This window comes from Corvus moneduloides, chromosome 14 (assembly GCF_009650955.1).
Source record: "Corvus moneduloides isolate bCorMon1 chromosome 14, bCorMon1.pri, whole genome shotgun sequence".
Lineage (NCBI taxonomy): Eukaryota > Metazoa > Chordata > Aves > Passeriformes > Corvidae > Corvus > Corvus moneduloides.
Window position 1 is genome coordinate 19,746,644 of NC_045489.1, and position 12,962 is coordinate 19,759,605.

The following is a 12,962-nucleotide window of genomic DNA, read 5'->3' on the forward strand; positions in this document are numbered from 1 at the left end:
ATGGATTTTCCCGATTGTGGATGTCTGGTTTAGGTTTTTGGACTCAGCCAGCCTCACTGAGAGGGGCCAAGGACTCCCTGGCCATGACACCCACCCGGAGCCCCCCAGGCTGGAGGATCCTGCTGAGCCTGGGTAAGGAATGGGGCAATCCCCCCCCGCCTTCTGTGGGATGAGGGGTCATTCCTTGGGCATCTTCCCCCCTGCTGATAAATATTCTCCCAGGTTCTCCTTCTCATAGAATCACGGAGTTGTTAAGGTTGGAAAAGACCTCTCGGATCAAGTCCAAGCATCAGCCAGCACCACCACCATGTTCAGCGCTAATCCCTGTCCTCAGGCACTGCATCCACACATTCCCTGAACATTGCCAGGCCTTGACAACCCTTTCCATGAAGAAAGTTTTCCCAATATCCAACCTAAACCTCCTCCAGTGTAACCTGAGGCCTTTTTGGGCCTGATTCTAGTGCTGCTTCTCCTGGATGAATCTTTTACTGTGGTTTTATAGGAAAACCTGGGAGAAATTATCCTCCTTAGCTGGAGCCATCAAACCCTGTCCAGCTGGGCTGCCAGGAGTCGCTTCCTCGACTTTAAACTTGGGAGCAGAGGGTCTCTAAGGAGAGACAAACTGTAAAGGTCTCATGTCTTGGCAGGTCCAGCTCTGTTCCTGGAGGAAGCAGCATCCCAGCTCCAGACATTCCACAGGCAAACGAGTCTGACCCACGCGGGGCCAGGTGCGGAGCTGGGGCACCAGGACACTCCCTCACACACCTCCAGTTCTCCTTCCCAGCCTGTCCAAAGGCATCCAGATGCTCATTTCTTGGCTCAAGGAATTCAGAAACCAATACAGGCTCTGCCAGTGCCACCTTTCCCCCTGGAGCACAGCACTGCAGGGAGCTCCCCCAGGGATTGCTGCAGCTCAGCATCAGAAGGACGTAGAGCTGCTGGGGCGAGGCCAGAAGAGGCCACAGAGCTGCTCTGAGGGCTGGGAGGTGCTCCTCTGCTCTGGAGCCACGCTGGGAGGGCTGGGGGTGCTCACCTGGAGAAGGGAAGGATTCAGGGACACCTCAGAGCCCCTGCCAGGGGCCTAAAGGGGCTCCAGGAGAGCTGGAGAGGGACTGGGGACAAGGCCTGGAGGGACAGGACCCAGGGAATGGCTTCCCAGTGCCAGAGGGCAGGGCTGGATGGGAGATTGGGAAGGAATTGTTCCCTGGGAGGGTGGGCAGGCCCTGGCACAGGGTGCCCAGAGCAGCTGGGGCTGCCCCTGGATCCCTGGCAGTGCCCAAAGCCAGGCTGGACATTGGGGTTTGGAGCAGCCTGGGACAGTGGGAGGTGTCCCTGCCCAGGGCAGGGGTGGCACTGGATGGGCTTTAAGGTCCCTCCCAACCTAAAGCCTCCTGACACTGATCCTGTGACAGTCACGGTGTCCCTGCATTTGCCCCCACAGTGGATGGGGTCAGACAGAGGTGCCAGAGCTCCTGACAGCTCTTTCCTCCCCACCAGGATCACTCTGGACTATGAGGAACAAACCCTTCCCAGCACAGACAGTCCCCGTGAGAGCCCAGGGGGCTGCAGGCACAGCGAGCCCGCCCCGGTGCCAGCCAGGTACGGTGGGGACATCCCTGTTTGTGCCATCAGTGGCTCGCTCACCCTCATCCTTTGCTCCTTGAAACACTCCTGGCTGAAGGGCTGGACCCAGGAAATGTGCCAATCCAATGCCACTGACCACAGGAATACTGGGAAGGAATCCTTCCCTGGGAGGGTGGGCAGGCCCTGGCACAGGGTGCCCAGAGCAGCTGGGGCTGCCCCTGGATCCCTGGCAGTGCCCAAGGCCAGGCTGGACATTGGGGCTGGGAGCAGCCTGGGACAGTGGGAGGTGTCCCTGCCATGGCAGGGGTGGCACTGGATGGGCTTTAAGGTCCTTCCAACCCAAACCATTCTGGGATTCCACAATTCCATGATCCTATGGTTCTATTAACAACAGGGTGTCCCAGTTCTCCCTGTTCCCTGTAGGAAGAGGCAGGACCCACCCTCGGCAGACCCTGAACCCTCGTGTGAGCTGCTCAGAGCAAAGGCACCCATTGGCTTTATGGTCACACTGGTTTTAATTCTTCAGCAGGTCTGACTTCAGCTCCCAGGAGAGTGTCCCCAGTGCCCAGGAGTCCCAGCCCCCCGTGTCCCTGTTCCAGGACCGCCAACCCTTTGGAGGCTCCGTGCCCAGCCACAGGATTCCGGCCTATGTGGACAGCCAGGTGTTCAGCACCAGGAGGTCAGGATTTGGGGATGAGGGGTTTAGGATGCAGAGACAGGGAAAGCTGTCATGGCATGGAAATATCTGCTAGAAACCCCACTCCAGCTTGTACAATCACTGGGAAAAGGAGTGAGAGCAGGATTTTGTTCCCAGAGGGGACAAGAGGATTAAATCATAGAACCAGGCCTGTCCCAGGATGGAGCACCTGGACTAGTACAATATGAGTAACTTTGGGGAAGGCATTCCTACATCACCAGGAGCAGCTCTAGGCCTCAGGATTTACACCTTGGGATCCTCCTTGGCCATTTCTTAGAATCATGGAGTCCTGGACTGGTTTGGGTGGAAGGGACCTTAAAGTCCATCCAGTTCCACCCCTGCCGTGGCAGGGACATCTTCCACTGTCCCAGGCTGCTCCCAGCCCCAGTGTCCAGCCTGGCCTGGGACACTGCCAGGGATCCAGGGGCAGCCACAGCTGCTCTGGACAATCTGTTTGGGAATGGTTTGGCTTTGCTCAAGTGTTGGGTTTGGAGCCTGCTCTCCTGGCTTTGGAGTACAAAATGGGCACAGGGAAAATGGGCAGAGCACTGGGGGGATGCACCATGGAATCGTGGAGTCCTCACGGCTGGGAAAGGCCTCTGTGATCACCTGCTGTCAATCCAGTGCTGTCACAAGGTCACCACCAAGCCTCAAGTGCCACATCCACGCGTTTTCTGAACACTTGCAGGGCCAGGGATTCCACTGCTGCCCTGGGCAGCTGTGCTGGGGCTTGGTGGTGACAGAAGCACGGCACTGACTGTGAGCCCAGTGTGGGCACTCCAGAGACTCCTGCTGCACTGTGAGCCCAGTGTGGGCACTCCGGAGGCTCCTGCTGCACTGTGAGCCCAGTGTGGGCACTCTGGAGACTCCAGCTGCACTGTGAGCCCAGTGTGGGCACTCCGGAGGCTCCTGCTGCACTGTGAGCCCAGTGTGGGCACTCTGGAGACTCCTGCTGCACTGTGAGCCCAGTGTGGGCACTCTGGAGGCTCCTGCTGCACTGTGAGCCCAGTGTGGGCACTCTGGAGGCTCCTGCTGCACTGTGAGCCCAGTGTGGGCACTCCGGAGGCTCCTGCTGCACTGTGAGCCCAGTGTGGGCACTCTGGAGACTCCAGCTGCACTGTGAGCCCAGTGTGGGCACTCTGGAGACTCCTGCTGCACTGTGAGCCCAGTGTGGGCACTCCGGAGGCTCCTGCTGCACTGTGAGCCCAGTGTGGGCACTCTGGAGACTCCAGCTGCACTGTGAGCCCAGTGTGGGCACTCTGGAGGCTCCTGCTGCACTGTGAGCCCAGTGTGGGCACTCTGGAGACTCCTGCTGCACTGTGAGCCCAGTGTGGGCACTCTGGAGACTCCTGCTGCCACACACTCAGGGCTTTGTTTGTCCTCAGCAGGCCCAGCCCGGATCCCAAAGGGAGCGTTTATTCCGGGAGCAGCAGCCCCAGGAGCAGCTGGTACGACAGTGCCAGGGGACACGGGGACTTCAGCCCCCCAGCAGCACGGTGAGTCCAGGGCTGGGGTCCCAACTTGCCAAACCAAGGAGCTCCCTGCTGCCACATTTACTCAGGATGCAGATGTCCTGATCCGTTTGCTGATTCCCTGGATGGGCGCACTCCATGGCCATGGAGTGGGAGGGGTCAGTGCCCAGCAGGGAGATCCCAGCCGAGATTCCCACCCCTTCTGAGGATCCCTCACGTGCCCAGACTCCGAGCTTGAGACTGTTCCGCTTCCTCTCCCCAGCCACGAGTCCCTTCCCAGAGATCCCACCATGTCCATGTCCCCGAGAAGCCACAGGGTGCCGTTCTACATGGACAGCTTAAACCATAACAGCTCCAGGTAAACGGGGAGGCACGAGGGCTCTGAGGGAAACTGCCCAGAATCTATGGAAGAGAAGCCAGCAGGCAGAGCCAAGAGCTGACAGAGGGAGCGTTGGTTTCCAGGGAGTGGATGCATGATCCAGAGGCACAGAGCAACTCTTCAACCATTCCCAGCTAAAGCTGCCTAGCACAGGCTCTGGGATACATCCAGGAAAACCTCTGGAGATTTTTCACTGTGTGGGAGGCCAGAAGAGAGGGACAGGAGAATGGGGAGCTGGTTCCTGGCCAGGAATTGGTCTTTGCTACAGGAAAAACAGAGATCACAGCAAGGAGAGAATGTCCCCAGAAGATCAATGGTTAAATGACGGATCTGCTCCCAGAACAAGGCTGCTGGAAGGGGCAGGAGGTACCCAGTATGGAATGCCACTATCCTGGGCTCCCTGCAGTCCCTCCTGGCAGTGCCAGCCCATCCAAGTGCAGTCTGACGCTCCATGGAGCCACCAGTGCAGGGCTGGCTCTGTAACAAGGAGTAGGCTGTAGGGGTGAAGAGGAGGCACAAGATCCTTGGGTAGCCTTGGACTGGCTCCAGGAAAGGTCAGCCTCATTGCAGAGCAGATGGACAGAGCTGTTTTCCGTAGTTTTGTTGCATTCTTCCTTCAGATCAGCTGGGGCCAGTTCCGTTTGCTTTGGGAACGTCCCCATCCCCATCTCCTGCAATTCCTCCTGTGCCTTTTCTCCCTGTGGCTGCTCCCATTCAGCCTCTGTGGCTCACTCACCCCATTCTCATTGGAAGATCTTGTTGGATCTTCCCTCTCATGGCCCTACAAGTGAGACTTTCCCAAATCCCTTCTCCAGGGAAGCAGTCCTGTCCTGTGGCAGGTGTAGAAGGACAAAGGGACTGGTTTGGTCCATGATAAGGGCTGGCAAAGGGCTCTGCTATCCATCTGCCCTCCCAGCAGCGGCAGCCGCTCTTCCCCTGGCTGCCAGTTTGGATCCTGCCATGGCTCACAGACTTCTCCCTCTCTCCACAGGCTCCTCTCCAGTTCCAGTGAGAGGCTCTCCAGCTCCCAGCACAGCTCTGGGTACCAGCCTGACTCCAGCACTGCCGGGTAAAGATCCAAGCGGGCACAATCCCCTCGCTGCAGGATGGGGCTGGCACGGGGCCATCCTGCTTGGTGAGGAATTCCAGCTTTGGCACCTGCCTGGTGTCACCCAGTGTGGCCAGCAGGGTCAGGGCAGGGATTGTCCCCCCCTGTGCTGGGCACTGGTGAGGTCCCACATGGAATCCTGGGGTCAGTTCTGGGCCCCTCAGGACAAGGCAGACCCTGAGGGGCTGGAGCGTGACCAGGAAAGGGAATGGGGCTGGGAAGGGGCTGGAGAGTTCCTGAGGGAGCTGGGAAGGGGCTCAGGCTGGAGCAAAGGAGGCTCAGGGGGGACCTTGTGGCTCTGCACAAGTCCCTGACAGGAGGGGGCAGCCGGGGGGGTCGGGCTCTGCTCCCAGGGAACAGGGACAGGAGGAGAGGGAACGGCCTCAGGCTGGGCCAGGGGAAGTTGAGGCTGGTGGTGGAGTCACCATCCCTGGGAGTGTTCAGAAAACGTGTGGATGTGACACTTGGGAACGTGCTTTGGTGGCGACCATGGTGGTGGTGTTAATTGATGGTTGGATTTGATGATCTTAAAAGTCTTTTTCAACGTTAATGTTTCTGTGATTCCATGACATAAAAAGAGCCCGTGCTCAGTTTAAGGAAAAAAAGAGAGGTTTCTTTCCTCAGCCATGACAGGGCTTAGTGTAAGAAGGGAGGATTAATCCCAGCTTTTAGGCAGCAGTGGAAATGCACCATGGAAAAAGGCTGATTAGTTCCTGTCAGGGCTGCGGGCACAGGGCTCCCCTCGGCCTGCCCAGAGCTGCATCCGGGTGGGACATGGAATTCTGAGCTGGGCTTGTAGAGAGGCAGGAATATGCAAGGGAGGTAAAACCATCCCAAACCATACCAGCGGCAGTTTGCACTGGCTGAAAACGCTGGAGACGTTCCAGTGGCAGAACAGCCCCTGGAAGCAGCGCTGTGCCACAGGGCTTGGTGGTGCCGGGGGAGCCGGGAGCTCTCTCCATGCCCATTGTGCGCCTAATCCTGGCGGGAGCTGGGACAGACTTATCCTTCCAACCAGCGCATAACTGGATGAAAGGGTTACATTATCCATCCCATTCTTTCCAATTAACTCGATTTGTTTTGGTGGGGTAATTAGAGGAGTTGTTATTTAGCAACAATGCTCGATATCCAGGATTTATTCGGAACAACAGCATCCCGCTCCGAGCCTCTCCCGCACGCGTTCCGTGTCCGGGGGCACACGCGGTCCCTGCCCGGCTCTCCCGAGCCGCAGCCGCTCTTTTCTCATGGAAATGCTCCCTGTTTTCCTAGGAGAGGAATCCTCTTTGTGAAGGAGTACGTGAACACCGGCGGCTTTGCAGCCTCCCCACGCTACGGCAGGTACGGAGCGTTGGGGACACCGTGTGTCACAGCCGTGTGTCACAGCCGTGTGTCACAGCCGTGTGTCACAGCCGGGTGTCACAGCCGTGTGTCACAGCCGGGTGTCACAGCCGGGTGTCACAGCCGGGTGTCACAGCCGGGTGTCACAGCCGTGTGTCACACACGCGTGCAGAGCCCAGCCCGAGCCTCCTCACACATCCCACCAGGATGGAGCAGCTGGAGCTCCTCTGCCCCGGGGGGTTATCGGGAGGGCACAGTTTGCTCTGCGGGGTCCTGCCGGCTCCTGCCGCTGTGGTGGTTGACAGGAGGACCCGTGTCCCCCTGCTCCCAGGGGACAGGGAAGCTCCTCCTGGAGTGGCTTGGTCCCTGCAGGTTTGGCACGACTGGAATGCGTGAGGAAAATGTGGGGGTGAGGGCTCTCTCTGGAAAAACTTCATTATGTGAGTCTTAAGAAGATAAATTACACCCTTTTCAAGCTTTTCAAGTCCTTTGTGCTCTGCTCAAGTGAAGCTGCTCCAGACTGGCCCCAGTGTGACAAGAGCAGAATTTGGCCCCATGCACATCATCCTCACAGTGATGTGGCACCAGTTCACACCAGTTTGATGCTCCGTGCTGGCATTATCCTCCCTCAGCGCTGTGCTGGCATCCCTGGGGGAGCTGATTACACACTGTAAATCTCCAGCCTGTCCCAGAGCTCAGCAGAGCTGCTGTCAGCAGCCAAAGATAAGCCAAATATCCAGGAAACCCAGGCAGAGAGGGAACACTCAGCTGGGTGAGGCCAGGGATGTGCTCCATGCCTTTTCCTGCATAACTGTGCAGGATTCCGAGTTCTAGCAGTGAAAAGCTGCTGTTTGTAGGGGCCAGGTGTAAACACGAGGGCCCTGGTGAGGCCAAGGGAGTTTTACCTGGAGAGGCCTCTCTGGGGATACTTAAAGGTTCCTCTTTGTGTCCTGGGAAGGCACTTTGAGGACCTTCTCCCCGAGGAACAGGTAGCTGGGATATTCCAAATCACTGGGTTAATGATTCCATCCGAGATTCTCTTCCCACATATCACTGTCCAGTGCTGATACCTCCTTCCTTCCACAGTGGCAGCCTTGTGGATTTGAGTGACCAGGAGAGAAGCAGCTACAGCCACCACAGTTACCTGTCCAGTGCTCCCCTGCACAGGTAGGACAGGGTGGGGCTGCCTTGGGGGGTTCATCAAATTCTTAATCAGAAATGATTTTAAGGGTTTGCTTTTTGAGGGCACTGGTGTGTGTGTGTGTGTGTGGTGGAACAGCAGTGCAATAAATGCAAATACAGTGACATTGACTCCAAGTCAGAGTCCAGAGCAGGCCACCAAGGTGATCAGAGGGATGGAGCACCTCTCCTATGAGGAAAGGCTGAGAGAATTGGGGTTGTTCAGCCTGGAGCTGAGAACATTTGGGGTGACCTAACTGTGGCCTTCCAGTGCCTGAAGGGAGCCTGCAAGAAAAACAGAAAGGGATTATTTCCAAGGGCCTGGAGTGACAGGACACAGGGAATGGCTTCTCACTGACCGAGGGAAGGGTTAGATGGGATATTGGGAAGGAATTGTTCCCTGGGAGGGTGGGCAGGCCCTGGCACAGGGTGCCCAGAGCAGCTGGGGCTGCCCCTGGATCCCTGGCAGTGTCCAAGGCCAGGCTGGACATTGGGGCTTGGAGCAACCTGGAACAGTGGGAGGTGCCCCATGGCAGGGGGTGAGACTGGATGACCTTTAAGGTCCCTTCCAACCCAAACCATTCCATGATTCCATGATTGTAAGGTTCTGAGATCTGTCCTGCCCCACTGCTGGGGTCTCTGCATCCCTGGGACAGCACAGTCCCTCCGCTCTGTCACTGCACAGTCACACGTGTGGGAGCAGGTTGCTCATGGAGAGCAGCGCTGATGGCTGGGAAAAACCCGTGGCACCAGTGCTGGGACTGGAACCAGAGCATCACAGAGGAACCCCTCCCCTGCTCTTCCCAGGTCCAGTGAGCCCCTGTGCAGTTACTGCAGCCGGGAGATCCGGGACTGCCCCAAGATCATCATCGAGCACCTGAACATCCACTGCCACGAGTACTGCTTCAGGGTAAGCCCCAGTGCTGCTGTGCTGCGGGGAACTGCAGGGATTTTCCTGCAAATTCCATCCTCAGGCTTTCAGAGTGATATATGTGGGCTGTGCCAAATCCTTGCTTCACACCAGGACAAAAACAGTCAGGCAGTCACAGGTGTCCTCAGAAGATTTCCAGGTCCTTGAATAAATATTAGACCAAGGAGAATTCTTTATTATTGGCAGCACCCTCAGGACACCCTCGTGTCCTTGCCCCACCGTCCTTGGGGCAGACTTGCTGCTTTGTGGTCTTTGTGCTCTAGTGGAGGTGGCTGAATCCTCAAACCCCACAGGGTTTCCAAGGAATGTCGGTGGGGACGTGAGGAAGGTGGGAGGAGGAGGGATGGCGAGTGTGGGAGGAAGAGGCTTGCAGGGACATTTGTCTGTTGTAGGAAAGTGCAGCCTCAAAGGTCATATCCTCACCCCTTAATAAAACGATGCAGAGACTGTTCCTCTGCCCCCTCCCTTCTGTTGTCACCGCATGGGGCTTTGGTCACTGTCCAACCTCCTTGTTTTCCCTTTGGCAGTGTGGAATTTGCCACAAAGCAATGGGAGATCTCCTGGATAAAATATTCATCCACCGGGACATTGTCCACTGTGACAAGTGCTACGAGAAGCTCTTCTAGGTGGGTGTCCAGGGCCCCTTTCCGAAGCTGTTCCCAGGGGGATGGCTGGGTGAGAGCTCATGGTGAAGGGCATTTAACCCTCACGTTTCCTGGGTGACCGGGCAGGAATCTTCCTGGGGTGTTCAGGGGGAAGCAGCGACCTCGCTGCAGCATTAGCTGGAAACTCGCTCGAGCTGTCCCGGGGGTGTCGGTTGGAGCCACAATCTCGGTGACAAACAGGCTGTGGTGGCTTCCCGGGGCTGGCAGGCAGAGGCTGGCTTGAGTGATGACAGAAATGTCCCTCAGAGGTGGAGAGGCCTCGTGGAAGGCAGCTGAAGGTTCCTCCCTGTGTCCTGGGCTGACCCTGGCGGTGACATTCCCCTGACACGAGGCAGCTCCTCGGCGGCAGCTGCAGCTACTCCTTTACCTAAAGATCCTTTGAGGTGAAAACCTTTGGGAAGAGGAGGGTTGTACATTCCAACAGATCGACAGGAGCGGGCTGGACGCGGTTTGGTTTTGTCTGATTATCTGGGAGTAGCGGGAGGCACCATGGCAGCCAGCAGAGCTGCTGTGCTGGGGCTGGGAGCCCTCGTGTCCCCCCGCTGCTCCCGGCACAGAGGAGCAGCAGGAGCAGGGAACGGAGCTCCTGCCTCGCTGCTCCCTGTACCTGGTGATGCGATGTGACTGGTGAGGCTGTGCCCGGCCCTGCTCAGCCGCTCTTTGTGTGCTTGCAGGGTCCTGCGGAGCTGGGGAGGCAGCCCGTGCCGGCAGCACGCCTGCGGATGCAGCAGCTCCTGCCCGGCTAAGATCGCAGAATTCCTGCTCCCGCTTCCCTCGAGTTCTTTTCCCTCCCGCTGCCCCGTGGCCGTGAATGAGTTCAGCACCCGCTGCTCGGTGCTGTCACCCGCACCAGACAAGCGCGATGGGAAGGCGATAAGGCGGCCTCATCCTCAAAGATAACCTTTTCCAGAGGTGCTGAGCCCCCCAGCCTGGCCTGAGCTGCATGAAGATTCCGAGTGCTCCCGGAGCTGGGAGTCAGGCACAGCTCCTCAGGTTTTCCCCAGCTCATTGCCACGAGTCTCTCCTGATGCTGTTTGTATTTCTTTCCCTTGTGCAGCCAGGCTGTGTGAGCTGGCACACAGGCACTGGGAGCCTTAAACACTAAATCTGGATTCTTGGGAGGGTTTGAATTTAGTCCTTAGCAAAAGCCTATTTCTGCTTCTTTCACCCCCAAATTCAGCCTAGAAATAGCTTCTGCCTGATTTCCATTTGCTTTCCCCAGGATTCCAGGAGCACTTGCAGGCTCTATTCTAATTGTGTGTCAGCTTTAATTCCCCTTCCTGCCTCTTCCCTGAGGATGCTGCAGCAGCACTTGTGGCTGCTGCCTGTTTGGGGAGATAACGGTGTCCTGCACCTGGTGTTTAACTCGGGCCCTGAGGGCAGGTGTCCTGTGCTAGAGCAGGGACATCTCCGTTCCCTCTCCTGACAAAGAGCTCTGCTCAGCTGAAATCCCAATTCCCCCCTCACCAGGGCTTTGCCCAGACCTCTCAGTGCTGTGAATTATTCACAGCCCAAATGCTCACCAACAGCATTGAAGTTCCAGCAGATGCTGCACTCAGTAAAATCAGAATTGTATCATTTTAGCCCTTAACTCAGAGCTGACAGGTTGGGAATGCTGAATACTGAAACCTGAAAGTCAGGTGCCTTAACAGTGTCCAGACTTACTGTTTCCTCATGGGAAGCATTAGGAATCATAGAACCATAGACTCCCTGAATGCTTTGGGTTGGAAGGAGTTAAAAATTCATGTATTCTAAAGTTCATGGGCAGGGACACCTCCCACTGTCCCAGGCTGCTCCAAACCCCAATGTCCAGCCTGGCCTTGGGCACTGCCAGGGATCCAGGGGCAGCCCCAGCTGCTCTGGGCACCCTGTGCCAGGGCCTGCCCACCCTCACAGCCAAGAACTGGTGAAAACCACATCCACAAGTTCCTTACTGGGACCAGTTCCAGCAGTAGGAAGGACTGGTACAGCCAGGGCTTGTTCCAGCATGGTCAAAGGGGGATGGTTTCAAGTGCCAAAGCAGAAGGGCCTGTGCCACAGCGCACTTTGAGAAGATCTTCTGCAGCAATGATGTATTCCCTGATTGCAGAGCTCCTGAAGTGTCCATGGCCTCATGGGGAGCTGGATTTGTCTGGGTTCTGCACGGTGTCCCCTCAGCTCTGGCTGTCCTGCAGGAACTGTCCCACCTCGGTAACAGCTCCCATAAACAGCCTCAGCTTGTGTGTCCCTCTCCCCCTGCATCACCCGCTCCCGCCGTGCCCTCTGAGCTCAGGGGCTGTGTCACCTGTGCTCCTCCATCCGTGGCCCATCCCTGAAGTCTCCAAAGGCTTAGCTGGAGGACGAGGCAATGAGGGAGAGGAGCAGCAGCACCACGCAGACAGGGTGTGCTCAAAGCAGGGCTGGCTCAGCAAAGGGCTTGGCAAAGCCACAGGCTGACGCTCTGCAGAGATTTCAGTCTGCTTGTCCTAAACTCCTGTGATTACCTGGGGAAAAGGGAGTCCTGATTCCCCCCTGGGCCGTGTTTGAGAGCAGCTCACCGGCGACCTCCTGGCTCTGCACAGCTCCCTGACAGGAGGGGGTTTTCCCCCTTAAAGACATGTATCACCCAAAAGGAACCTGCAGCTATTATAAAAATGTTACGCTTTATAATTTGTACTGGCCTGAGCTTTGAAGAATTGCTGACCTACCCCCCACGAAAAAAACCCAAATGAATTATTCAAAGAGGTGAATCTTCCTGGTATTTGTGGAGAAGGGTCACCTGCAGACAGATTTTTTTTCCTACATGATGGATGAGGTCATGCATTTTCTTTCACAGAAAGATCTTATTTCTCTTGGGATTCTGCTGCTTGTGGGGACAAATCTTGACCAGGTTATTTCATGTGAAATTAATTAAATAAATATACGTATATATAAAGGCTATGAAATGTGCTGGTGGTGACTGAGCAGAGGTGGAGGCAAACCCATCCTGGCACTGCAGCTCCCATGGTGGCACAAGGAACTCTGCTTTTGGAAAGCCTGACTTCTACACAGACCAACCCTTCCCAGAGCATCTGAAAACGAACAACAGAGTGAGAAAATCAACTCTAGCCCAGCTGAAACCAGGGCAGACCTTGAGGAGGGTGAGTGCTGGATGTGCTGTTCAGGCCAACTGGTACAAAAACGAGATTCTGCTCATAGCACGTGGCCTTGGTGACTGCCAAACATCCAACGCTTCTTATCAGGAGGTGCCAGAGGGTGTTTGGGTCCAGCACGCACATCTGGGGGGAGGATGTCAAAGAATGGTGCTAGTTTTATTGTTGCCTGATAAAACTGTCCTGAGGAGACGTAACACTCGCCGGAGCTTTAGGAGATCCCAGATAAGCCGTATTTTGTGCATTTTTCCAGATCAATGCACAGGGAGAGACCCTTTCCCCCCCTCACTCATCCCTTCCCTACTCAGCCCTTTTCCTCTCATTTGCCCTTCTCCCTCTCTCCCTTCTCCCTTTCCCCTCCCTTCCTAACCTTTCTCCCTCCTTCCCTTTCCTCCCTCTTACACCCTCTCACTCACTTCTTTCCCCCTCACTTACCCCCTTTCCTCCCTCACCTGCTCCATTTCCTTCTAATTCTCTC

At 56.5% G+C, this 12,962-nt stretch overlaps 1 protein-coding gene across 10 annotated transcripts in view; it reads left to right on the top strand.

The window, feature by feature from the left end:
• Positions 1-12,272, top strand: part of ZNF185 (zinc finger protein 185 with LIM domain) — a 29,869-nt gene extending 17,597 nt beyond the window's left edge. For 5 of the 10 annotated variants that reach the window (XM_032124031.1, XM_032124030.1, XM_032124024.1 and 2 more), the window contains 12 exons: positions 34-132; positions 648-728; positions 1,498-1,599; positions 2,111-2,263; positions 3,667-3,777; positions 4,016-4,111; positions 5,124-5,201; positions 6,510-6,578; positions 7,665-7,745; positions 8,565-8,667; positions 9,216-9,314; positions 10,028-12,272. In XM_032124031.1, the coding sequence (XP_031979922.1) occupies positions 34-132; positions 648-728; positions 1,498-1,599; positions 2,111-2,263; positions 3,667-3,777; positions 4,016-4,111; positions 5,124-5,201; positions 6,510-6,578; positions 7,665-7,745; positions 8,565-8,667; positions 9,216-9,314 (1,072 nt within the window). In that variant the 3' untranslated portion in view covers positions 10,028-12,272. The remainder of the gene's footprint in view (positions 1-33; positions 133-647; positions 729-1,497; positions 1,600-2,110; positions 2,264-3,666; positions 3,778-4,015; positions 4,112-5,123; positions 5,202-6,509; positions 6,579-7,664; positions 7,746-8,564; positions 8,668-9,215; positions 9,315-10,027) is intronic. The other 5 variants (XM_032124025.1, XM_032124026.1, XM_032124032.1 and 2 more) reach the window with 5 other exon arrangements.
• The last annotated feature ends 690 nt before the right edge of the window (positions 12,273-12,962 follow it).